The following is a 27,836-nucleotide window of genomic DNA, read 5'->3' on the forward strand; positions in this document are numbered from 1 at the left end:
GTTGGTTTTTGGCTTCATCTAAAAATTACCTTGGAATAAAATTTGATAAGACTACATTAAAAGACCCTTAGAAATATTTGATCAAGACTATTTGTGTATATTATCCAAAATGTTTTACTTTAAATTTTATATTTTTGCATTTATATTTCTTACCAATCCAACGAAGAGGAGTATTCAGTTTTTGTTCTTCAGTGCCCTCTGCTGAGTATCAAATTAACTAATAAACTAAACATGACATGCATACATCTACATAGCCTAGACATCATGGACATGACCTATCACATCTTGACAGATTCCTTCAAAAACCGTTCATAAAACCAAATTACAAATGTGACAATGCTTAGGCTTGTCGGCCAAAGCCTCCTTAAAACCAAAGAGATTCGTTGTCTTCCTTGCCAATGGCAATGTAGGTTATTTTCAGAAGAAAAAGGGTCCATTCCTTTTAGGAGTGCCAACCTTGGACCATTTTTCCAGAAGCCAGCAGAGCTCCGGAACCAATTTTTGGAGGATGCATTATTGCAGCGATATCTGACTCGCCTTTTGCCGGGAGAGGTAAAAAATGGTAGACGTTAGAACTTCTGTTAACTTTCAGTACCTATATCAGTTTGCCGAGTCCAAATTGATGACCTTCAAAGCCCGACGAATTAAGGCTCGATGTTGATACGTCACGTGTGAATGTGCACTGCCGCTGTCGCTGTGCCTGTAACCGAACGTTGACAAATTTTATTGGTCTATTTGAAGATATCTGAACTTGGAAAAGTTGAGGCCATACCCTTGGCTTTACTGCGTCAGAAGACATCACCAGACACCAGAAATTTCATTGAGAATAACATCATAGCAGAACGGCATTGACATGCACGACGTAGCAATGATATTTCTTTTGACATTAGATCAAATTGAATGTTTACCTGGAGATAAGCATTGTTTATCAAAAAGGCCTTGATGTTGATAAACAAACACTTATCTCCAGGTACAGGTAAACATTCAATCTAATGTACAGAAGCCCCATTTAGATTTACACGGTGCGGGTTCGATCCGGATCGAGACCTCTTTGGTTCAACACGCACTGTGTAAATGAGATTTTAACTAGCCCAAACCGACCTTAACCGGCCTTAAGCCAGAGACCTCTATTAGCCAGCGTGTACATTATGTGTACATTTTAATGAATATAGGTTGGTGAAAAAAGTACACCAAGGGTGCTTTAATTCCCACCAAATTTTATATGTGTTATGAAGAGGCTTTTATCGAAATAATAGTAAAAATTCAAAACATTGCAATACCGATTGCCTAAGAAAAATTGATTTGTGTGCAGCATTGCCATCAAATCGTCATTCGCGGACTGATATGGGCCTATTAGAATACAAGTTCTAAACTGGCCAGTGAGACAATATTTCCTTCAATTAATTATCAAAAAGTATATCCCTGTTATGGCCTGGCTCTGTAGATTAAGAATCCACCAAAGATTGAAGAATAAATCCACTTTCACCCATCACAGTCATGTATTTACCACAGCTTCACAGTTCAGTACGGACTATGTGTCAGTGCCACACTTCCGCCTGTGGATGAATACATGTCTCTGCCCTTAAGTGAACCGACCCGAGACTTGCAAAATAGCGCGGACTCGAGGTCTCACCTGGCCTGGATACCAGCTCTTCATCCAGGTCACTTCCAACAGGCCTTGTGTGGAGACAAGAAGTAAAATTATGACTTTGAATCCAGGGATTGAACTTTGTGGTTCTGGTTAACACTCTTAGACCCGGTAAAATTTTCGAGATTTTTGTGTGCAAACTTTTACACTTTTTTTGCATTGGACCTGATTGGGAGATACTCTGACAAATATGGCTGTTACTTAGTTATACTTAAACATTGGGAAAAGAAAGCAAAATGCATTGGTAGATTATAGTAGGTAACTTGATAGCTGGCATTTGGTAGAAAAGTAAGAAATAGGGTATAAAAAATCGTAAAAACGCTTCATACACTGACAATCCCCAGCCCTGTATTACAGTCTATAATGTAACAAGGTTTTGCTTCTCAACTTTCAAAATGAGTAAGTTCAAGTTGGTTCCATTAAGATAAACTGGGTGTCTTCAAAATGTTTCATTTTGAACTCCAGGTTCAGAAACCGATCTTTGGTGACCTTGAACAGTTTGGAAACCGAGTTGCCACCGACATCTACGACTGGCATCTTCAATGTGAGCGAGATCCTCCACGTTTGCAACAGTTTGATGCCTGGGGAAACAGAACTGATGAAATAATCACATGCGAGGCATGGAAGAAGATGCACGATATATCTGCTCAGGAAGGCTTGATTGCCATTGCTTATGAGAGGAAATTTCAACAATGGAGGTATGTTTAAATTACCAGCTACAAAATGAAACTTTTGCCAGCTACAAGGTTTGAAGTTGGTTTTCAATAGACCTTGGCTTTGCGCTCCCACTTCAGTAACCATGGTAGTGCACTGTGAAATATAGGTTTTTCATTGTATACATTGACGCTGTGCGTTGAAGTTAATTTATTTCCCGACCAATTTGAATAAAGTGTTCAGGTAATTATTTTTTCTGTCCATCTACGTTTGTGCCATGTAGCTCATAGATGAGAAATATCCAAAAATGAAATGTGGCCTATCCACTGGGCTGTCGTGGTACAGCGGCTCGTGAGGGTATCGTGACCTCCGAATGATGCACAATGTCATAGAAATTGAATAGAGATATTGTAATGAACACAACATGAAAATAAATGGTGAAAATTTACAAAAGTTCAGAGAAGGAAAAGGGTATGTGTTGATCGATTCGGAGATGGTGGCGCCTGACCTAGAACGGTGGTGCCACCAGTCTGAAAAGGATGATAATAAAGTCACAACCTGGTAAAGACAGGAAGACAAGATGAATGGAGACGAGACGAATTTGTCAGATTGGCTCCGCTTAAAAAATTTAAAATGTTTGCTTGGACAAAGGTTCTGTAGCTCATGTAGCTTAGATGAAAAAAACCCAAACTTCCCAGAATTCCAACCAGTAGTTGACGTTCAAAGCCGAAACGAATGTAGACAAATGGATTGACTATTCATAGTCATCCTCATCTTTTTCAGTCGGATTTATCAGGTTGCAAAGCTCTACTTATACAACCCGTCTGCTGGACTTTATAGTTGTCCTCTAGCCATGACAGATGGAGCTGCAAAGATATTGGAGGTATGTCAGTTTGGTCCTGGCAAGTACCTTGAGTAGTGGCAAATGCATGGAAGAAGAGAAAGAATGACAAAAAGAATAAGAAGTATTGTTTATTATAGTGTCACCCCTAATGAAAGGGCCAGCCAGCTTTATCTTATGAGACTCTCATTACTTTAAAATACCAAGTGCCTAGCGAGATGGCAGTTGGTATTCTATATTTAACTAGTTGGCGGCTTACAAACTGGCTGCTTTGAGAAGAGGTTACCAGCGTTCATGAGGCAGACGCCTTAACCACTAGGCCGTTGAGATCATAATATGTATCATTTTAGACCTTTCCTTTTTAACCCAATACAGGGAAACTGAAATCATAAAGATGCTTTTATGTGGCTATCTGTTTTTTTGATTGTGTGGATGTTGGGCTCCAGGGGTACGCCGCTCATAATTACTGGTGGTCCAGGAAAATAGAAATGCAGTTGTACACAACACCATAGTGCAATCATTATGCATACGGATTTGCTGAAACTTAGTATTTATGGTGTTTGTATGGGTGTCTACACAATGGCAATGCTGAAATCTGTATTTAGTGTGTATTTTTTTGCGCTATTGAAAATTTCACTCAAACTCTCTTGTGAATAACGAGTCTTGGGTATCACGTCACAGCATTGGGACCGGAAACAATTGACTTTGAAAAGTAGGTCAGATCAAAAACCCTGGTATCATATCATGTCGTCTCATCACAATCCACTGTAAAAAATTTAAGATTCTAGCTGTCAGTGTTTATGAGATACATGTATGCACAAAATATGATTTTCACAGATGGTCGCCTAGAGCCAAGAAAGTAGGTCAAATTGCAATGATTTTTGTAGTATGTCAAGTCCTGTTGTTATGGGACATCCACTCACCATGAGGTCCGTCGCGTGCCGAATCGTCGGAACGGTATTGCATGTATGATATACACTATGTCTAACCCTAACCCTAACCTTAACCCTAACCCTAACCCCTAACCCAGCAATCTGATTGGCTCTGACGATTTGGCACTGGACACTAGTGCCAAGTTTCAACTTTCTGGTCTCTGGACACAATGGTGACCAAATATGCCACCATTGTTGACGGACGGACAAGACATGATATCACAAGCTCATCCATGTAATAGGGAATGACCCAGAGTCAGAGTGCCTCACCATTTACACTCTATACATGGATAACTCTCAGGACCAATGGGGACGTGGCATGGCATGCTTACACCTGTCTGATTAGCACATTCTTGTACATGTTCATACTTTTAGGATCTTGGTGATCCTGCCCTGATGTCTGGTGCTTATACCCACCTAATCAGCAGAGACCCAGCAACATTTTGGACATCTGGCCAATGGATGACAGAGAGGAGAGGAGGATCTGATGTTGGTAAGAGAGTGCAGATTTTGAATGTGAAGGGTAGAGTGAAGAGTTCAGTACGTTATCAAAGATAAACTGAAATTTTCAACGTTTTGTAATTTGATATCATAATGATAATAATGATAAAGAATTCAATAGATGATATCACTGCGGAAATCCATGCAAGGCTCGCATTGTGATGCCATCACCCGAAAACAATTATGTCAACTACATGTAGTACCGAGCTCAGTGCCACGCCTGTTAGTGTTATCATGAAAGAAAAACCTACTTCCTTGCATCAGTCTTATGTTGACCAATCTTGCTTCGGCATACCAGCCATGATATCATTTTTGCTGGATGACGACGTCACGCCAGGCGACCTGCATGAATTACGAACTCTGCAATTTTCGCAGTGATATCATTTGTTCATTATTATTATGATTCAAAAACATTGAAAATGTCAGTTCATCTTCAACCTTCCCGATTCCCCAACATTCCTTTGTGAACTATATTTAGTATACATTGGTTCAATAAAATGCCTCCTAATAGCAAGCAGGGTGCATTTGATGATGATTGGGCCTTTGCTTGGTGGTTATGTCATAGTCACCTACTTTCTTGAGTTACCTGCTGGATATTCTGAGAGGCATCTCTTGGTCTTGGTGCATCAAGATACCTGGCCTGAGGAAACCCAGCTATAAGGAGAGTTATTTCTGGTGGGAAGACATCACAATTGAATCCACTCAAGAACCATGTTTAGGTGTTCTGACCAGGAGGGTCCTCATGGCTGAGTGTGCCTTTGTCAAAATGAACTTAAAATCAGCTTGGCTATTGCCCGAGCCCCAAACGGCTCATTTAGTTGGAACTTATTACTGGATTCTGTAGCATTAAGCGGCTGAATAGTACGCTGATAACTTTCAAGGCGAGCCTGATACCCATTTACTCCTGGGTGAAGAGAAGCAAGTGGGGTTAAGTGCCTTGCCCAAGGACAGAAAGATGAATCGGTGCTGATTTGTCCGAGTGTCGAACCTATGACCTCCTGGTTAAAAGCCGGGCACTCCAACCGCTCTGCCACTGATTCCCCCTGTGCCTTTGTGAGAGGTTCCAATTTCATTGAGTCTATTTCCTTTAATTCCAGAATTCTTATATTATTCCATATCTCCCTAGCTAATGGAACCGAAACAGTAGCAGTGGCTCAGTCAGATGGCTCCTACAAGTTATATGGCTACAAATGGTTTTCATCTGCCACTGACTCGGACATGACTATGACACTGGCTAGAGTTATGGATCAGAATGGACAAACAGTAGATGTAAGTTATCGATGTTCAGTTGCAATTTACGTCTCGTCCTTGGGAATGATATCTGAGATGGTGTACTGTAAAAAAATAAGTGAGATTGAAATTTTAAAATGTTGGATTGGTTCTGTTTCGTTTCCTTCTGTGCATCAGGTCACTTTGTCCATTTTGTGGACAGATGCAAGAGGTGATGACACAATTACCTTATAATGGATGTAGGAGACAATTTTCCCCAGCAGGTTTTGGAGGAGACAAAGGATAATGTCACAATCTGGTCCTTGTGGATACAAGAGACACTGTCACAATCAGGTCCTTGTGGATATTACTGACAATGTCACAATCTGGTCCTTGTGGATACAAGAGACACTGTCACAATTGGGTCCTTGTGGATATTAGTGACAATGTCACAATCTGGTCCTTGTGGATACAAGAGACACTGTCACAATCGGGTCCTTGTGGATATTAGTGACAATGTCACAATCTGGTCGTTGTGGATACAAGAGACACTGTCACAATCAGATCCTTGTGGATACTAGTGACAATGTCACAATCTGGTCCTTTTGGATACAAGAGACACTGTCAAAATCAGGTCCTTGTGGATATTAGTGACAATGTCACAATCTGGTCCTTGTGGATACAAGAGACAATGTCACAATCAGGATCTTGTGTCACAATCTGGTCCTTGTGCAGACGTTTGATGCCAGAGACAATGTCGCTAACAGGTTCTCCTAGACAGTGTTTCTATACCAACTTTACTATCAGTCATAATTGAATAATTATGTTTGTTTCCAGGGTACCAAAGGCCTGAGTTTGTTTTACCTTGAGACAAAAACAGAAGATGGAAAACTGAACAGCATTCAAGTGCAGAAATTGAAAAATAAGCTTGGAACACGACAGTTACCAACTGCAGAGCTTCTGTTAGATGGAGCAAAAGCTATCAAGGTCAGTAAGATAGTCATTCAGACATTGCCTATTCAGGGTTCTCGTCCAGGGACACCACCTGGACAGAATCAATTTCTCCACTTTAGCACCCTCACAAAAGAGTTAGCACCCGGACAGATTCATGGTAATGGTTTCACTGTTAAGAGACCCAGACAGATTTTGCTGCTAACCAAAAAAATATTCTGGAGATAACTTCTATTCTGCCACACACCCCTTGCTAGGCATTTCCAGAGGGCACCCTGCCTTAAAAATTCATTTTGAATTGTGCCTTTCCGCTAAAAAATGTTTCTTTTGCACCCCCTGCCCACCTTTCCTGTCCAAAAAAACGTGTGAAGGATCTCCCGTCGTGTGCTGCCATCTGTGCTGCGCTGTTGAAGTTGGGGTGTGTGCGATGCCGATGTCAGCTATGCAAAAACTCTGTCTTGTTTTAGTCTTGAGCAATCTTCCTTTCAACAGTACACATTAATACAATGAGCATTTGACTAGTGTTTGCACAAGACTTTTGTTCTGAAGGTTTGTAACCATTGCGACCGGTTCAGAATTGATGATTTTAGTGCAGCACTAGGGGTGCTGCAAACATCAATGATTGTGCCCCTATTTTGCCCAAGTGCCCTAAAGCCAGCTTAGTCCACCCTGCCCTCTGACTCCCAGCTAGGGGCCTGTGTCATTGCCTTACTCCTTTGAGCCCGGGGAATTTGTGAGGTGTGACTATCAGATCCCTGGCGATTTACCCTGAATTACAGGTTTTCAAAAGATCAAGTAGCAAAGACCAACTCATCATACCCCAGGATGCATGACTCTCAGCTTCAAGATGATGTATAGAAAATCATTGAAGAGTCAGAGTCAGAGTCTGTCTTTGATATAATATCCATTGAAATTAAGTAAAAGAAGGTCGAAAACTCTTTACAAAAAATTGGCAGAAGGTGTAATCTACTTAAGAAATTGTCAATTTAGCAAAGGTATTCACTAAATTGCAAATGAAAACAAAACACAGGAGAAAATATGTTTTTATTCGCAATGATAATATGCAATACGTGAAGCCATGCAGACAAAGCAAATATTATCCCAATTTTACATGATGCCGCCAATGGACAAGTAACACCGAAATGACAAGTGCGCAGCCTGCAAATGCGCCGGGCAAATGTTGCCAAGACTTTAAGCGGATGAGCCGTATGACACGAACAAATTTTAGCACATTTGATTGATTCATGTAGGGACTACTTAAAATCAAGAAAGGCTTTCGCCATTCTAGAGTCCCAATTACTCACCAGTGACTTTGCACAGTTTGGCCTTCTTTTTGGCTGGAGACTTTGGGGCAGTCAATGCAGTGGCTGTCATCGTCTGTTGAGAATCTAGAATAAAAAATGACAGTTAGGCCTATGTGATGATAAATATCAAATCACGAAAGGTCACAAAATGTTTTGCAACCAAAACTCTGGCAAATATAGATTCAAATATATACAAAATATAAATGCCTTGATATATGAGGTGTGGGCCAGGCTATCAGTATCGATACAGTATTAGACCCCGGGCCTAATAGCCTACTGAAAGACCGAACTTGTATCTAATAGCATACCAAGAATTATTGTGGCTCCCTCTCTGTGTGTTTTTGGTTGACGATAAAAGGTAGTTATATTACATGGGGAAGGATTTATTTTACGTTTTCATTTGATAAAATGGTTCAAAAATTGAAAAAATGAATTTTGAAAAAGAAAAAATAATAGCTGTGGTAGGGGTCGAACTTCGGGTCCCTTGGGTGCAAGACAAGCGCCTTGACCACCATACCACGAGTCACTTGTTGAGGAGTGCTGTATTTTTACTATAAATATGCAGAAAATATTACTTTTCATTGAAAAGTGCTTTCAAATCACATTAAAATATTTGTTTAAGCTATGATAGAAGATTTTTTAGTCAGATTCTGAAAGAGAGACTCTTTGTTATGGAAATAGCGAAAAGAATGTATCGGTTGCCCATCGATCCTTGCCGCTGTCCCTTCTGCCCCTCATTTGCCACTAGAGGCCCACTATTTATTGCTGTCTGGGATAGGCCTATTGTTAATTAAAATTTAATTAACAATAGGCCTAATGTGTACAATTGCGATCATTTTGTTAATTCTTTGAGGTAATTAATTCTCATGACTTATTGAATAAATTAACAGTATTAACAAATATTTATATTGGAATTTATTTCTGGTTCACCCTGTATAGTACTACATGTGTGGGCATGCTCAGTGCGCTTAGAAATATGGAGTCAGAAAGTTTGCTAGCGCATTTTTGGAGTTGCGATTAACGACATTTTCTGTACTTTCGTGTAGTTGAACTGCATTATCTGCTGATGAAGTTGATTTACAGAGCTATGAAGTCAACTACTATGGTACTATTTCTAAGTGACGGTCATGAACAGCTGTGCTTTAGGCCGCTTGAAAAATGCATGCATGCACTGTCATGTCAGCATGTACACATGGTCACTATGCACACAGGAAGTCCATCAGAAATGGCCGGCAGAGTGCCAATATCGGTGCAGGCACCAGATGACGTACTTTGAACTTAGCCAGGGTTGCATGTAGGGCTGAGTTGAGCCTAATTCCGCTAATGTTTTTGAAGATTGACATCAGGCTAATATGTAAAGAGCAAGCTCTAGTGAACTCACACAACTGTATGTCCTAGCAGACGATTTTTAAATACAAGATGTCCCACACCCGCACTTCAGTTGCGCCGGTGTGAATAAATCTACTTGTGTGACTGGTCAATGGCTCATGACGTCATGAAATAATTGCGTCACGAGGAAGGAAACAATGGGATTCACGTCCGACGTCGTAACTGTGGGTGCGGTGCGTCGTGAATGCAGGAGCGGCCAACGCGCGGCCCATATGGAATGCGACAAAACATTACCGGAACCAGAATTGTCATGGGTCTGCACAAATTTTTTCAGATTCGATGGACATGATGGATATATGCATTTTGTTTACACTTTACATACAGTGTATACATACTTAACCATTACACTCACTACGTTGTGTGAGTTATGAAATCTAGACCTATTTATTATAAGGCTTATGTTCAGAAATATATGCTGTAGATAGCTAGTAGAAGTAGATAGCGTTTTAGGGCCTAATTAGGCTAAATCGGAGCCTGGTGTAGGCCTACCTACCTGCAGACTCAAATCCACCAGTGATGCCTCTGAACTCTGCATCTTTTTCAAATGTTTCTATGATACTCTGCAGTGTAGGGTCGGCCTGTGGCATCTTTCCCCCTCCTCTAGTCCCTCTCTGGTGTTTTTGCTGCAGGGAATGGATCTCTTTCACCTTTGAAAGCTGCTGGTTCCATTTTTCCCTGCAGTTATCCCCGGTTCTTTGGAGAAATGAGAGACATTTCAAAGAGTGGTACAACTGTGCCAAAAGCGACGAAAGAGGACAAAATCGACAAAAAGTCATGATTTTGCAGCCAACAGCACCAAGATCAAAGACCAGCCCTGGCCAGAATAAGCAAGCTATGGAGCTGAAAATTTAGGATGTGATTTAGGAATATCTTTGCTGCTTAGGGCACAACTTTCAGAATCAAGGCCTAGGTAGTTTTCAAAGAAATTACAAAATGAATGGCAACACAACAAGACTTGTAAAAATGAAACCGAACTTAGACCGGGGCTAGGTTGGCTCCTATTGGGGTCAAATTAAGTTTTTTTCTCATTATTTTAGCTTGTTTTGACCTTAAATCATCAGCAATACAATATTCTAAATGAATTAGAGTGATTTGAGCACATTCAAATTTTTCACTAAATTGACCCAAAATGTAGTGTAAATGGAGACAAGACAACAATTGATTTTTTAAGCCTTTTAGCAGTTAAATTGTCAATGTTTGACCGCGACGCATCAAATACTGCGTGGGGTTGTGAATCTGAAATTTAGATAATGTTATTCCGGACAGTCGGGCAAGTAAATGGTGAAAAATAAACTGGTAGTTGACCACGGAAATTTTTTGAAAATCGACAAATAAGACAGACTTTGATATTTCCACTCTTTTCAGCCAACTGGCAGAAAAAACTCAAAACACGCCCCCTATTACCCAATTAGCAAAATTCGAAATTAATTTTTTCATCAAATAATTTCTTTATATCTGTAGACTTGCCACAACAAATATTTTTTCAATACCTCTCCAAATATGTACTTGTGAGTTAAAAACATGCACTCGTCTAATTGATAGGCCTCAACCCTCCAACCTATGAATATTCATTAGTGGTCTTGTCTCAGATGAGACAAGACCACAATTGATTTTTTAAGCCTTTTAGCAGTTAAATTGTCAATGTTTGACCGCGACGCATCAAAGAACGCGTGGTGTTGTGAATCTGAAATTTAGATTATGTTATTCCGGACAGTCGGGCAAGTAAATGGTGAAAAATAAAATGGTGATTGACCACGGAAATTTTTTTTTAATCGACAAATTAGACAGACTTTGATATTTCCACTCTTTTCAGCCAACTGGCAGAAAAAACTCAAAACACGCCCCCTATTACCCAATTAGCAAAATTCGAAATTAATTTTTTCATCAAATAATTTCTTTATATCTGTAGACTTGCCACAACAAATATTTTTTCAATACCTCTCCAAATATGTACTTGAGAGTAAAAAACATGCACTCGTCTAATAGATAGGCCTGGACCCTCCAACCTATGAATATTCATTAGTGGTCTTGTCTCAATGAAGGTACATTTCAGGGGTTAACATTTTGAGATTTTTTTCAAACTAATGTACATGACATCCCACAACTCTCCAACAAAGGAAAGTCATATCTGGACATTTCTGGAGAAATGAGAGACATTTCAAAGAGTGGTACAACTGTGCCAAAGCGACGAAAGAGGACAAAATCGACAAAAAGTCATGATTTTGCACCCAACAGCACCAAATTCAAAGACCTGCCCTGGCCAGAATAAGCAAGCTATGGAGCTGAAACTTTAGGATGTGATTTAGGAATATCTTTGCTGCTTAGGGCACAACTTTCAGAATCAAGGCCTAAGTAGTTTCAAAGAAATTACAAAATGAATGGCAACACAACAAGACTTGTAAAAATGAAACCGAACTTAGACCGGGGTTAGGTTGACTCTTATTTGGGTCAAATTAAGTTTTTTTCTCATTATTTTAGCTTGTTTTGACCTTAAATCATCAGCAATACAATATTCTAAATGAATTAGAGTGATTTGAGCACATTCAAATTTTTCACTATATTGACCCAAAATGTAGTGTAAATAGAGACAAGACCACAATTGATTTTTTAAGCCTTTTAGCAGTTAAATTGTCAATGTTTGGCCGCGACGCATCAAAGAACGCGTGGTGTTGTGAATCTGAAATTTAGATTATGTTATTCCGGACAGTCGGGCAAGTAAATGGTGAAAAATAAAATGGTGATTGACCACGGAAATTTTTTTTTAATCGACAAATTAGACAGACTTTGATATTTCCACTCTTTTCAGCCAACTGGCAGAAAAAACTCAAAACACGCCCCCTATTACCCAATTAGCAAAATTCGAAATTAATTTTTTCATCAAATAATTTCTTTATATCTGTAGACTTGCCACAACAAATATTTTTTCAATACCTCTCCAAATATGTACTTGAGAGTAAAAAACATGCACTCGTCTAATAGATAGGCCTGGACCCTCCAACCTATGAATATTCATTAGTGGTCTTGTCTCAGATGAATGATTCTCAATGGGGGCAGCCATCTTGCATGTCTTGCTTTCGATAGGAGGACCAAATGCACTATGGGAAATGTCCTTCGCAACTAACATTGACTTACTTAAAAGTAGCCTTAGTTAACATTGGGCTTAAACATTGATTTGTGCAACTCAATTTTAGCGTTATGTTAGCTAACGCTAAGTTAGGGACTTTAACATAAAAAGATAAACTAACATACTTTTATCACCATAAATTTTGTGCAACCGGGCCCAGATCTATAGATCCAGGACGCTAATACTTACTACATGTAGTGACCGAGCGCAATTTTTGTACGGTAGCATTTTAGGACGCTTTTTGGTCACAATATACATGATGCATTTGAAAGCGAAAATATTGTGTTATGCGTGGCCTTTCCCAGCCACCGTAGGTAAACATTCAGGACGCAAATATTCATTGATGCTATCCATAATTTGATGTGTTAATGTCTACAGCAGCAAATACCCAACACGTTCACGCAATACGTTCTAAACTGCTTCCCTCCACCGAGCACGTAGAGGTAAAAGTTGACAGGTTGGTTTACCAGAGATCGCTGAAGCTGTCCATATAATCACCACTACCACGGATATTTTGATCTACATCCATGCCGCTACTGAATGGCTGCAACGCCGGCTGGGATTTTGAATAAAGTCTCAAAGATCACGTATGATGCGCATCATATGATGAACGCAAAGGACACTAACAGAAGCCTTTTGGTAAAGCGTTTGGTTTCTAATTCTCCTGATTTTTCGTCTTCACCAAGTTTGTTCTTATTCGACGCAGTCACCTGCATGACGCCCTGTATGATTAGAATATTAGATATGAGGATAACAGAGAATGGAATGACTACCAAGACAGTAGACTGATATACCGCTATGATTACTTCCACCCAGGGATATTCTTTGACACTAAGGACAATACTATCGATGTTACCCTCAATTAATCGGACTTAATGTTAACATCATGTTGATATTAACCAGACATATAGACAATGCAACAATCTTCCTTGCATGTGACACTGCACACACAGATTTCGCTTTCAACGGGTACACGATTGCGCACGCGCGATCAGCTGTAATGGCGGCACGAGCACCCTGTGCTGACGCAGCACTAGAATAAGGTGAATAGATCACCCATCTGATGATTAAAATCACAAATACATTACCAAAGATATATATTCTCCACTTTATTTCAGAATTATAAAATGCACGCTCTATCATTGTCCCAAATATTTAATGTAGACGATTGTCAGCGTGAAAGGATTTAGCAATAACTATTATAGATACAACATTTTAAAGTATCCTTTTTTATTTGTATTGTTTTGCATCACTCGAAAAATATTTACCTCAGAGTACATGAAATATGTACATGTATAATGCACTTATCTTCTTTTCCTTTTTTGATAGTGCATAATATGTGCTATGAGCAGCTGCAAGGTGCAAAGCTCCTAGTAGTTCTAGCTAATGCCTTAAAAGCATTAGATAAAGCATCATTTTGAAGACGAAGGCATTAAATACGCTGTTCATACTTCCATAATGTTTATATAGAAAGCATCCTTACCGAAGTATTGTTTTAATGTTTGGTAGTTTTGAAATTTGAGACCAAAGAAAAACGGCAAGTAACCCAGAAAGAATAACAAAAACACTACTGTGCCCACAGGCATGCACTGATGTGGATACACTCCCTCTTTGTGGTTATGAGGAATCGTGAAATGACATTCCCGAATATCTCGATGATGGATACGAATTCTGACCATTTGTTGAGTAAGGACCGGGGATAACTGCAGGGAAAAATGGAACCAGCAGCTTTCAAAGGCGAACGAGATCCATTCCCTGCAGCAAAAACACCAGAGAGGAACTGGAGGAGGGGGAAAGATGCCACAGGCCGACCCTACACTGCAGAGTATCATAGAAACATTTGAAAAAGATGCAGCGTTCAGAGGCATCACTGGTGGGTTTGAATCTACAGGTAGGTAGGCCTACACCAGGCTCCGATTTAGCCTAATTAGGCCCTAAAATGCTATATACTTCTACTAGCTATCTATAGCATATATTTCTGAACATAAGCCTTAAATAGGTCTAGGCCCTATATGGTGACAAGATTTTTGATATCGTATCAACGATATAAATTTGGTAAGAATCTCAAAATATCATAAATAATCAACTTATTGATATCTGTATTTTCTATCGTTCTAATCAATGCTATAGTGAAGTGTGATCAATTTCAAGAAATTTCAAAAAATAATATTTGAGAATATCAAAAATGGTGAAATTTTTCATAAAATCTGTGTTTTTATATCCGCACTTTCGGATAAAGTTCGGATATATTGTTTTTATCAGGATTGTCCGTCCGACCGTCTGGCCGTCCGTCCGTCTGTATGTCACACTCTTGTGACCTCTCTACATTCTGAACGAGTTCGCCTAGACATTTCATATTTGATGTCCACTTGTATCGGGTGAATATCAAAGCCAAGTTCGATAATGGCTGATTTTGCACTCAAGATGGCCGACTGTCAGCCATTTTGTTGTAAAACTTCCAAATCCATTGTGACCTTTCTACATTCTGAACGAGTTTGCCTAGACATTTCATATTTGGTGAGCACGTGTATCGGGTGAATATCAAGGCCAAGTTCGATAATGGCTGATTTTGCACTCAAGATGGCCGACTGTCAGCCATTTTGTTGTAAAACTTCCAAATCCCTTGTGACCTCTCTACATTCTGAACGAGTTCGCCTAGACATTTCATATTTGGTGTGCACGTGTATCGGGTGAATATCAAGGCCAAGTACGATAATGGCTGATTTTGCACTCAAGATGGCCGACTGGTGGCCATTTTGTTGTAAAACTTCCAAATCCCTTGTGACCTTTCTACATTCTGAACGAGTTTGCCTAGACATTTCATATTTGGTGTGCATGTGTATCGGGTGAATATCAAGGCCAAGTTCGATAATGGCTGATTTCGCACTCAAGATGGCCGACTGTCGGCCATTTTGTTGTAAAACTTCCAAATCCCTTGTGACCTCTCTACATTCTGAACGAGTTCGCCTAGACATTTCATATTTGGTGTGCACGTGTATCGGGTGAATATCAAGGCCAAGTTCGATAATGGCTGATTTTGCACTCAAGATGGCCGACTGGTGGCCATTTTGTTGTAAAACTTCCAAATCCCTTGTGACCTCTCTACATTCTGAACGAGTTTGCCTAGACATTTCATATTTGGTGTGCATGTGTATCGGGTGAATATCAAGGCCAAGTTCGATAATGGCTGATTTCGCACTCAAGATGGCCGACTGTCGGCCATTTTGTTGTAAAACTTCCAAATCCCTTGTGACCTCTCTACATTCTGAACGAGTTCGCCTAGACATTTCATATTTAATGTGCACGTGTATCGGGTGAATATCAAAGCCAAGTTCGATAATGGCTGATTTTGCACTCAAGATGGCCGACTGGTGGCCATTTTGTTGTAAAACTTCCAAATCCCTTGTGACCTTTCTACATTCTGAACGAGTTTGCCTAGACATTTCATATTTGGTGAGCACGTGTATCAGGTGAATATCAAGGCCAAGTTCGATAATGGCTGATTTCGCACTCAAGATGGCCGACTGTCGGCCATTTTGTTGTAAAACTTCCAAATCCCTTGTGACCTCTCTACATTCTGAACGAGTTCGCCTAGACATTTCATATTTGGTGTGCACGTGTATCGGGTGAATATCAAGGTCAAGTTTGATAGTGGCTGATTTTGCATTCAAGATGGCCAACTGGCGGCCTTTTTGTTGTAAAACTTGGAAATATCTTGTGACCTCTCTACATTATGAACGAGTTCACGTAGACATTTCTCGCTATAGAAATAGACTACCCAAAATAATAATAAAAGCCACTCCAATCATCAGCATCCTTCTTTACTATTCTATTCAGTTTCACTACCAGCAACCTGATTTCACCAAAGTGCGGATATACTAGCGTTTGCCAGCAAACGCGGTGCCTCTAGTTTGATTAAGTCATAATGATAAAAAATATTCTAACATCGCACAGAAAAAAAAATGTCGACAATATCGACAAAAAATTAAAAATATTCCTATTATTGAGCATTTTTTGATTTTTTAAATTCTCACGATTCGATATGATTTGTCTGGATTTTTGAAGAAATTCGCATGAACTTAAGATGTGTTCCTAAAAACACAGTCAAAACTGGTAGAATACAATTAAAAATATTGATTTTTAGGTGATATTTTCATCAAATATTCTCCTATTAATCAATATCCAAATTTCCACTACGACATATCGTCCGAAACATCGCAGAACAACATATTTCAGCATCAACAAGTTTCTGTGCAATTAACAATGAAAAAATACCAAAACTATGCGTATTCCATATGAGCAACAGTGTACAAGTGATAATTTTTGCAGAATTGGCATTCCATATGTGGTCAGGCAATCATGGAATTGGTCAACGTTCGTTTACCAAAAAAAGGCATGTAAGTCATGGTGTATGTCATGATGTCGTGGATGTGGCGATTGTTGTGATATCATGGATATTGGCCCTAGTATTTAGCATGTTTTCAGGTATAATTATAAAAGTAATTTCCCTTATCGTCAACCACTGCTTGCATGTTGATGGAGTGATATCCCTTCCTGTTTACAAAAGATGCTTCGTAGGCTGGAGCTGGAGGAACTTGTGCGGGTTGTTCTGCTTCTTCCATGGCTTCGCCTTCGCGATCTGCAGGCATGGGCAGTGCAGCTGCATGTGCCGGATCAGGAGCATGTAGGCCTATCTGGTCATCTTGCATCTCCTGGTCGTTCTCAGCAGCATTGGCTGGGTCTGGGATGTGATTAGCATCAGGACGTGGCTCACTGGGGCATATCATTCTGATGTGCGTGCCGTCGATGCATCCCAATACTTTGGGAAAATGTGAGATCGCATAGAATCCAGTGTAATAAATACACCGGAACTGACCTGGAACTCTTCAATATGCTCCAAGCTCCAAACAGTCCTCGTTCCAGAAGCGTCCGGATAGCTAAAAGTCTATAATCTCGATAATCTTGCTGAGTCGTCTCAAAGCGTGTTGTAGGTTTAGTCGTCGTCGTGGTTCTGTCTTTTTTCCGTTCCACCAGGTGGCAGCAGCTCCTTGCTGCTGATTGTCACACCAGCTTGAATTCGACGCCTCTCCTCCACCGACTGGGGCCACACAATAAAATCGTCCTGTGCAGCATCTAACAGGCCAGCCACCCTGTGCACCACACGACGTACACTAGCTTTGTCTACACCGAAAGTGTCCCGAATAATTTCAAAGAAAGCTCCAGATGCAAAATAACGGAGAGCAATCAAGACTTGCACCTCAGGCGAAATTGCATGGCTTCTGTCGGTCGCACTTTCAATGTCCTCATTGAGCATTTCAACGATGGTTTCTCTGCAAAAACAGTATCTTTTAAAAAGTTTATTGTCATTGAAGAACTCCAAGTGGTTGATTCTTTGTCTAAAATGCCGTGGAGCTTGAAAAAATGGCTTGAAAGCCGCAAACAGGGCCTGGTTGTCCGCCATTTTGTTTCAGCTAACTCCAAAATAGGGATTTATCTTGGGGTTAGGAGGTCAGTTAAAGTAAGCGCTAACTTAACGCTACTTTTAAATTATTTTCTTTCTTGCAACCCAAATTCACTTTTTGGAGTTAAGTTAATGCCAAGATAAACTAACAGTGATTTTTAACTATTTTTAACTTTTGTGCAACCGGGCCCAGAACTCAAAATGAAACATGTAATAAACTTGTAATATCGACGAACTGTTCTTGTTACGCATGGAAACAGAAAGAAGAGAAGTTTAAGCGTGCATAATCTGAGTCAGGCGGCGCTGCTACATGGACGAGCAGCATACACACACGGTGGGCAATTTTGGCGGGAAAACCTAATCATGTATTTCGTCCACGGATTGTCAGCTATACTAACGCGACCACCCCGGTCACGCGACCATTCAACCTCGGTCCCCTGAGTGGTCGTGTTACCGGGGTTCCACTGTACTTTCCACGTTTTGTACGTTGTACCCATGTATTTCAGCTGAACGCCAGGCCAATGGGCCTCTTGTTATGAATTATTTGAACCATGTCACAAAATAACGCATGATTAAACTCGAGGCCCTAAAAGTCTCATGATAGTAAAATGGCCTAGTGGCAGGAAATTCTGCACCACTACCACAACAGCCGTATCATGATCAATCAGTGCATGTTGTTTACAGGTAGTTTAACCGTGTTTGTCTTTTTAGCTCAGATCTGAAGACAGATACCTGTTGCTGTTTCCGGTTTAAGGTAGGGTCTCCTCGACGGCATGTGCATGGCACCGACGTATTTAAGTATCTTGCATGACCAAATATTTTTGCTCTCTGCATTTTGCATATATTCTGTTGTAGAACTGATAAATATCACGTGCAGGTTATTTTCGTAAATCTCATGCTTTTTAGCTCACCTCTTAGCAGAGGTGAGCTTATCCCATACCGTGGCGTCCGTCGTCGTCGTCGTCGTCGTCGTCGTCGTCGTCCGTCGTCCGTTAGCAGGGCACGTTTCGTAACTGTTAAAGCTATTGAGTTGAATCTTGGTACACATGTACCCATATGTAATGACACCTTGGAGACCGAGTTTCGGTCCGATTCGTTTCATGGTTTGGCCACCAGGGGGCCAAACGTTAAAAGTGAAAATATGCAATATCTCCCTTAATATTAGTCGGGAAATTTTGAAAAAAATACTTCTAGCAAAGGTGCATCATATATCCTCCGGGTTTTTGATTTGACCTCCTTTTCAAGGTCACAGAGGTCAAATGGTGTAAATTGGCCGTTAGGATGTAACGATGGCACGTTTCTAAACTGCAATGACTATTGATACCAAATTTGGTACACATTTACCCCTTAGTCAGGTGATCTTAGGGACCGAAGTTTGGTCCAATATGATTCACCACTTGACCACCAGGGGGCAAAATCCAAAAACCTTAAAAATGTGATTATTCCTTAACTTCTTGTCCGATTGCCACCAATTTGATATCATGGGTACATCTAACCACCATACAGTATATGTCACACAGGTTTTTAATTTGACCTTCTTGTCAAGGTCACAGAGGTCAAATGGCGTAAATTCGCCGTCAGGCCGTAACTATGGCACGTTTCTTAACTGCAATGACTATTGATCACAAATTAAGTACACATGTACCCCTTGGTCAGGTGATCTCAGGTACCGAAGTTTGGTGCGATCTTATTTGCCGTTTGGCCTCCAGGGAAGGGGCCAAATCCTAAATTCTTCAAAATGCCATTATTCCTAGTAATGACTTGCCCGATTGGCACCAATTTTATATCATAGGTACATCTAATTCTAACAACCATTCAATGTGTCACCCGAGTCTTCTTTGATTTGACCTACTTTTCAATGTCACAGAGGTCGAATGTACTGTAAATTGGCCATTTTGGGGAAATTGTAATTGCTTGGACCTACATCAAACCTAACACTACATGACACAATACCATGCTCTTTATCCATCTTTCCTCCACATGAGGTGAGCACAATGGCCCTGGCCATTTCATTAGCTTATACGATACTGTGGCGTCCGTCGTCATCCGTGTTTGCAAACAGTAGCTAAGGTGGTCATTTTCATCTTCATCAAGCTCTCGTGTGGTCATTTTCCCTTAGGTGGTTAACCATTTAAGGAAAGCTATTGCAATGTGCCGAGCTTGCCCTAATGAATTTATTTCAGACAGTCATTCTTATGTGGTTAAACATGGACTTGTCCATTTTCAATTTTTTTACCTCATAAGTGAAGATTAAAAACAAGGAATGACCTCCTAAGCAAGAGATCGTAGGTGGTGACCACCTTAGGTACTTTTAGTTGCTTTGCTTGTCATCGTCCGTTAGCGGAGCATGTTTCATCACCGCTAGGGCTAGATGGCTAAAACTTGGTGTGATGGTAGCTTTGGGCAATATGCTCAGACTTATTTTTCTTTTTCGCGAATATGACCTACTTTCTGGCCTCCAGGCGGCCATCTTGGAAATTGCTTTTTGCCTTTTTGAAGCTAATGGTTCCACGGTGGCCGTGTTCCACTCGCCAGTCCAAGAGCGCCAACATGACGTGGGGGCTTCTTCGTTTCGTCAGGCACTCGCACCAGGGACTATTTGAAATACCGGTCACTCGTGCGATTATGAATGCCGAAAAAAATTTGACTAGCAGGAAATTAGACTATCATGTTGTGCAAAAAAATGTTGAGCTTTGATTGAATTAAATCAGTTAGGGGTCCCAAGATGTCTGAAGAAATTGAGGATTTTGCCGCCCAAAAATATATTTGTGATAAACGTGCTTCTCAGGATGGTTGAATTTGCCTTTGTAGCAGCAATCTGCTGGTCTGATGTTTGGGTAAATTCGGAAAGGATTCCAAATTTGGACATTGACTTTGAAAGGAATGCACATTTAGACATTTACTGGAATCAGTGTTAGGCCGACCTTTCCAATTTCTGACACTTCTGACTCAGAGTATCTGAAATTGTGTAAAACATTTATTCTGTGCCACATATGAATGGTTTTGGTATGAGATGACAGGTAATTACTGGCTCTCTTCGCTTGTTGTTGTCCAGCCTGGGATTCCTGCTCTTGGCCTTGTCTTGCTCTGATATTTGCAGAGCACAACTTTTTTGACGACATTTGTAATGGGTCATACTGTCTCTACAGCCTCACCCACGAACTCTACCAGCAGCTGAATGAACAGAGAGATCGTCTGCCAATGTACTCTGTCATTGTAACTAACTTCGCGAACATTACCACTTTCAGATCCTTTTTCAAAGTAATTTTGAAAATTGTCAGAACAGCAGAACCGTCATTTGTTTGGTATAATGATAAAACTCTGAAAAGTAGATTCTCAATGCCGGTTTACCATCCAGCAGGGTATACGTCACTATAGTTAAAGGCCGCTTTCAAGGGGTTAAGAAGCCATTTGTCTACTTTTCCAAATTTGGAAGTTTCACGATTTCATGTACGAATATGGAAAACTGTCCAAATTTTGACTTATCCCATGGTGATACATGTAATGTAATGATTTTTTAACCAGATATCTGTTCTGCCGCAGATTTCCCCAGAAGGACGTGGTGTTGCCAGTATTGCCACAATGCTCACAGTCACGAGAATACACAATTCCTTGGCCGCCGTGGGAGCTATGAGAAGGTATGTGAATAGTAACATTCAATCTAATATTTTGTTTATTGTATGTTTCTTGATTTCAGTCGGACGACTTGGGGTTGCATCGTTCAAAAAAAGTGTTGACAGTTACCATGGATACACACTGCACTTATGTCTATTTTCCCCATACGAAGGTGCTTTTTTTCATAATCATTCAAGCCTAGTTTGCTTGTACATATCCCCCGTCCCAAATGATTCCTGTTATGATTTGACAACACACAACCTACTGACACATCTAACATGCAAGAAACTATAAAATCGTACGGGGAAGGGGAGGAAATTTGACTCGGGGGGGGGGGGGGGGGGTAATTGTCCTAATACCGGCTACGGTATGTTTTGCCAATGCCTTTATCTCCCTTTTTAGCTCACCTCTTAGCAGAGGTGAGCTTATCCCATACCGTGGCGTCCGTCGTCCGTCGTCGTCGTCGTTTTAAGGTTTTTGGATTTTGCCCCCTGGTGGTCAAGTGGTGAATCATATTGGACCAAACTTCAGTCCCTGAGATCACCTGACTAAGGGGTAAATGTGTACCAAATTTGGTATCAATTTGGTCGTTGTTTGGCCGTCGTTGACTCGGGGGGGGGGGGGGGGGGGGTAATTGTCCTAATACCGGCTACGGTATGTTTTGCCAATGCCTTTATCTCCCTTTTTAGCTCACCTCTTAGCAGAGGTGAGCTTATCCCATACCGTGGCGTCCGTCGTCCGTCGTCGTCGTCGTCGTCGTCGTCGTCGTCGTCGTCGTCCTCGTCGTCCGTCGTCCGTTAGCAGGGCACGTTTCGTAACTGTTAGAGCTATTGAGTTGAAACTTGGTACACATGTACCCTTATGTAATGACACCTTGGAGACCAAGTTTCGGTCCGATTCGTTTCATGGTTTGGCCACCAGGGGGCCAAACGTTAAAAGTGAAAATATGCAATATCTCCCTTAATAGTAGTCGGGAAATTTTGAAAAAAATATGGTAGGTACTTCTAGCAAAGGTGCATCATATATCGTCCGGGTTTTTGATTTGACCTCCTTTTCAAGGTCACAGAGGTCAAATGGTGTAAATTGGCCGTTAGGATGTAACGATGGCACGTTTCTAAACAGCAATGACTATTGATACCAAATTTGGTACACATTTACCCCTTAGTCAGGTGATCTCAGGGACTGAAGTTTGGTCCAATATGATTCACCACTTGACCACCAGGGGGCAAAATCCAAAAACCTTAAAAATGTGATTATTCCTTAACTTCTTGCCCGATTGCCACCAATTTGATATCATGGGTACATCTAACCACCATACAGTATATGTCACACAGGTTTTTAATTTGACCTTCTTGTCAAGGTCACAGAGGTCAAATGGCGTAAATTCGCCGTAACTATGGCACGTTTCTTAACTGCAATGACTATTGATCACAAATTAAGTACACATGTACCCCTTGGTCAGGTGATCTCAGGTACCGAAGTTTGGTGCGATCTGATTTGCCGTTTGGCCTCCAGGGAGGGGGCCAAATCCTAAATTCTTCAAAATGCCATTATTCCTAGTAATGACTTGCCCGATTGGCACCAATTTTATATCATAGGTACATCTAATTCTAACAACTATTCAATGTGTCACCCGGGTCTTCTTTGATTTGACCTACTTTTCAAGGTCACAGAGGTCGAATGTACTGTAAATTGGCCATTTTGGGGAAATTGTAATTGCTTGGACCTACATCAAACCTAACACTACATGACACAATACAATGCTCTTTATCTATCTTTCCTCCACATGAGGTGAGCACAATGGCCCTGGCCATTTCATTCATATCTCAAGTCAAAGCCAAATTTCTCTGGTTTCGTTTCCAGAGTAATTAACCTTGCGCGTGACTACAGTACAAAACGTGATGCATTCGGACAGAAAATCTGTAACTACCCCCTGCACATGCAGACCATAGCACGGCTGGAGGTGGAGACACGAGGTGCCTTTCTCCTGGTGATGGAAGTCGCTCGGCTACTTGGTCTTGATGACTGCAAGATGAAGACAGAGAGAGATCAACAAATGCTTCGGCTGCTGACACCACTCCTTAAACTCTACACAGGGAAACAGGTTAGTCATTACAGCAAATCTGCTCTCGAGGGCTAAAATTTATAACCTCCTGAGATCCTGCACATTTCCACTCATTCCGTGAGGAAATAATTGTAGGCTCATGCTACCAAGTTCCCAGTATGAGGTCTATTGATTCAGGGGAATAATATCATCCACAGCAGGTAGCAAGGTCTCCCAGACCCTGTTTCAAATCGTGTTCTATGTTGTCTGTGGGGGGGGGGCTGACGATAGATGGGCTCCGAATAAGTTGATCATAGATCTAAGATGAGACAGGCTGATATTATGAATAGAGTGACAGAACATCGTGGTCATGTCATTGCTTTTTTAGTGGGCTCTCGGGCCCTCCCTCTAAAAATCTTGAAAATCTAGATTGATTCTCGATTTTTGGGTAAAGTTACATTTATATGGCGCTAGAAATGTTCAAAAGCGGCCCCCACTAGGAAACCTAATAAAAGCGCTCAGTTTAAATCAGAGTAAATGTGTTTGTGATAAACTTTTACTACTGAAAGTAATGCAAGGGTTTCCAACATTATAGCTAAAAATACGGTCATTTTCTTTACTCTCTTCCATAGGGTGTGTCTGTTGCGTCTGAAGGTCTTGAATGTTTTGGTGGTCAGGGTTACATTGAGGACACCGGATTGCCTGCTATATTACGGGACGTACAGGTAGGCGTATTCCAGGATAGAAAGCATACATTTTTAGCTTATGATATGGGTCTGAAAAGTATCTGTCCGTCGTTCAACCTCTCCATCCATCTGTGAACACAATTGGGCATTTTGCAACTGTAAGGCCTACAGGCACTTCAAACTGGGCATATAAAAATGGGGGTTTTTAGGGAGCGCTTTTCATCGACCTGAGGGTCTGTACCAAAGTATTTCACACCATCTGTCACCATCATAGGCATCTACAGTGGGACTACGGGGTATCAAGTGGCTGCCCTCATTTCAGCGCTCACTGAGCTTGACCTGTGAATGCCATAGGGCGACCAGACCGGGGTTTCGAATCCCACAACCTTTGATTGAGAGTCAGACACCTAAACCAGTATGCCACAGTAGTGGTTTCAGTGGGGGTTGCAATAACCTTCAACCTACTGTAAGCATCCGTAAGGTAGCACTCTCTATAAACCTGCCTTTAGGGCAGAGACATGTATTCATCCACAGGCGGAAGTGTGGCACTGACACACCGTACTAAACTGTGAAGCTGTGGTAAATACATGACTGTGATGGGTGAAAGTGGATTTATTCTTCAAACTTTGGTGGATTCTTAGTCTACAGAGCCAGGCCATAACAGGGATATACTTTTTGATAATTAATTTAAGGAAATATTGTGTCAGTGGCCAGTTTAGAACTTGTATTCTAATAGGCCCATATTAGTCTGCGAGTGACGATTTGATGGCAATGCTGTACACAAATCAATTTTTCTCAGGCAATCGGAATTGGAATGTTTTAAATTTTTACTATTATTTTGATAAAAGCCTCTTCATAACACATATAAAATTTGGTGGGAATTAAAGCACCCTTTGTGTCATTTTTTCACCAACCTATGTTCATTAAAATGTACACAGAATGTACACGCTGGCTAATAGAGGTCTCTGGCCTTTAGGTGTTTTTTTTCATTCTATGTTTTTATTTTTTGAGCCAGATATTTCAGCTGAGCCCCAGACCCTTTGGCCTCTAGTTTGCTTATTCAGGGCAAATTTTTGAAGTGCTGGTTGTTAATTTAAAAATAACACACCGTAATATTTTCTTTTTCGGAAATTGGTTCATTTTCTTATTTTAGGTTTGCTCGATATGGGAAGGAACAACCAACATTCTATCACTCGATGTCCTGAGGTGTATCGCCAAAAGCCACGGTGCTGTGTTACATTCCTTCCACAGCGATGTCTCAGAAAAACTGCTCAATGTATCAAAACGTCCTAACTTGATGCAACACAGCTCAAAGGTTCAACGTGCTTGCGATAGCTTGATGGACTTTTTGAGGAAAAATGCAGATATGTCAATATTAGAAATTGCAGCGAGGGACCTGGCTTACAGTTTGTCAAGAATTTACATCGGTAAGAAGCTTATTGTAATATTGTTGACTGCCAACTTTCCAGTACCTGAGGGACCAAATGGCCAGTAGCAAAAAATTGGTATCCAACCATAAGTGTTTCAGCCCATGCCTTGGTTCAATAGATAATATGGGTAGTCAAATGGGGGGGGGGAGGGAAATATCTATTCCGAAACTTTCAGCCTCATATCTATTCTAAACCTTTCAGTTAAACGCAGATGAGCTTTTCAATCAAAGCTACAACCTGAGCATTTCTGACTGGTACCCATAAACACACATACAGTGGAACCTCCCAAAGCGGACACCTCTCTATTAAGGACAACCTCTCTATCAAGGACACTAGTTTTGGTCCCAAATCGGTTGTTTCCATTCAATTTGACCTCTCTAATCAGGACCCCTCTCTATTAGGGTGTCATTAATAGAGAGGTTCTTCTGTATATGGAATAAGGCAAGTGAGATGAAAATAACTGCCTAGAGTCTTGAGCTGACTGTGGTGTTCCTAGAAGTGACTTTATATTTTTTAAATAACATATTGTAACAGACTCTTAACATCTTCTCCAGCTACACTTCTTCTGGATCATGCCTATTCAGCTGTTTCAACCCCTACTGATGTGGCGGCAGCCATCAGATGGTGCTCCATGGATTTAACGCCAGTTTTAACAAATGCGTCTCTGTACGGGGAAGATGGTGTCAAAATGGACAATGATCTTGTCATGGACGGATTCCTTGGACCTCAGTAGGAAAACGCTGTGAAAGAGTCGCCTGAAGAACGACCTGGTTGGGATTGAAAGTTTCCAGTGAATTTATTACTCAGTTTTAAAAGTTCTGTAGGTTCTGAGTTTGTTTTTTTGACTAGAATTTGACCTTTTGTCATTTTGTAATACGGAGAAGAAATGAGAATGATACAATAATTCGAGTGAATTTGATACATTAGTACTACTAGACGAGAGATCGAGATTTTTCTGAAATTTAGTGTTTAACACATCAATAGTTGCTGATACAGATTTGTTGATACTACAGAACGAAGTGAGCTTTTTGTCAACTTCATAAGCTTCATTAAGGATTGTATTACTGGAGTTTTTAACATGAGATAGGTAATCAAAAGTATGTTTGAACATAAAAACAAGGAAAGGATATTGTCCTAGTTCTGCCTTCACTCCGCAGTTTGATGTAAATCTATTAACACCCAAGATCCATTCACAAAATTTAGACAATAATTGCTCAAATGAAAAACGATCCAGTTGTTTGACAAATTTATTGCTGTCGTTAATAAGTAGTGATTTGAGAAAAGCGAAACTCCAAATTTTACAATTATACATGAATATTGGCCTGATAAAGCTATTAAACAAACGAATAGCAGTACGAGGTTCTATTTGATTGGAGTTAATTGTTTTCGTCAGAACATAAAAAGCTTTGGAGCCTTTTTTAGCTCAGCTGACTAAGTCAGCCGAGCTTGTCAAATAAGTTGTTCAGTGGCGTCCGTCTGTCCATCCATCCATCCATCCATCCATCCATCCATCCGTCCATCCGTTAAACCCATGGTGCACATTTTGTAACCGTAAGACCTAGAGACTTCAATTTTGCATTTCTGGATACTTCTGGTCATACTCTACTTTCAAAACAAAATCTGTCGCCATTCGACCTACTTCCTGCGAGCGAGAGTGCATGAAGGAAACTGGCCTATATCGGCCTAGGAGCAGCAGAATTAGTCGAAATATGCTCTAATATTAAGATAAAATTCTTGAAAATCTATTTTATTGAGAAAAAGTTCAAAATTTTAACAGGAGAGGGCGCTACCTGCCTTTTAATTATTTCTGCCGATTCAAATTCCCGCCCGATGACGTCAGCCATCAATGAAGTCTCCTATTTGCCAGTTCTCAAAACATGGCAGCTACACAACAAAAGCAGTAGCTCCAGGAATAAATCACTGTTCACTTCAGCTTCGTAATCGATTGTACCTCCACTTTATTGTGTTTTGTGTGGTGTTCCTATTCAATCAACGATGTAAGGCCTTATTATGTTGGTTTTAATTGAGAAGGTGCATTATAAGCGGC

The 27,836-nt window shown here is 40.6% G+C and overlaps 1 protein-coding gene across 1 annotated transcript; it reads left to right on the plus strand.

Annotated features, from left to right (window-relative positions):
- Positions 1 to 245: 245 nt before the first annotated feature.
- On the plus strand, positions 246 to 26,608 carry LOC135483703 (acyl-CoA dehydrogenase family member 11-like). The gene is made up of 11 exons (XM_064764699.1): positions 246 to 552; positions 2,114 to 2,346; positions 3,086 to 3,185; positions 4,451 to 4,568; positions 5,703 to 5,845; positions 6,623 to 6,772; positions 21,558 to 21,652; positions 23,493 to 23,733; positions 24,306 to 24,398; positions 25,513 to 25,786; positions 26,344 to 26,608. The coding sequence occupies exons 1-11, from the start codon at positions 337 to 339 to the stop codon at positions 26,520 to 26,522; spliced, it is 1,842 nt and encodes a 613-aa protein (XP_064620769.1). The 5' UTR covers positions 246 to 336; the 3' UTR covers positions 26,523 to 26,608.
- Positions 26,609 to 27,836: the final 1,228 nt, after the last annotated feature.

This window comes from Lineus longissimus, chromosome 2, assembly GCF_910592395.1.
Source record: "Lineus longissimus chromosome 2, tnLinLong1.2, whole genome shotgun sequence".
In the NCBI taxonomy this organism is placed as follows: domain Eukaryota; kingdom Metazoa; phylum Nemertea; class Pilidiophora; order Heteronemertea; family Lineidae; genus Lineus; species Lineus longissimus.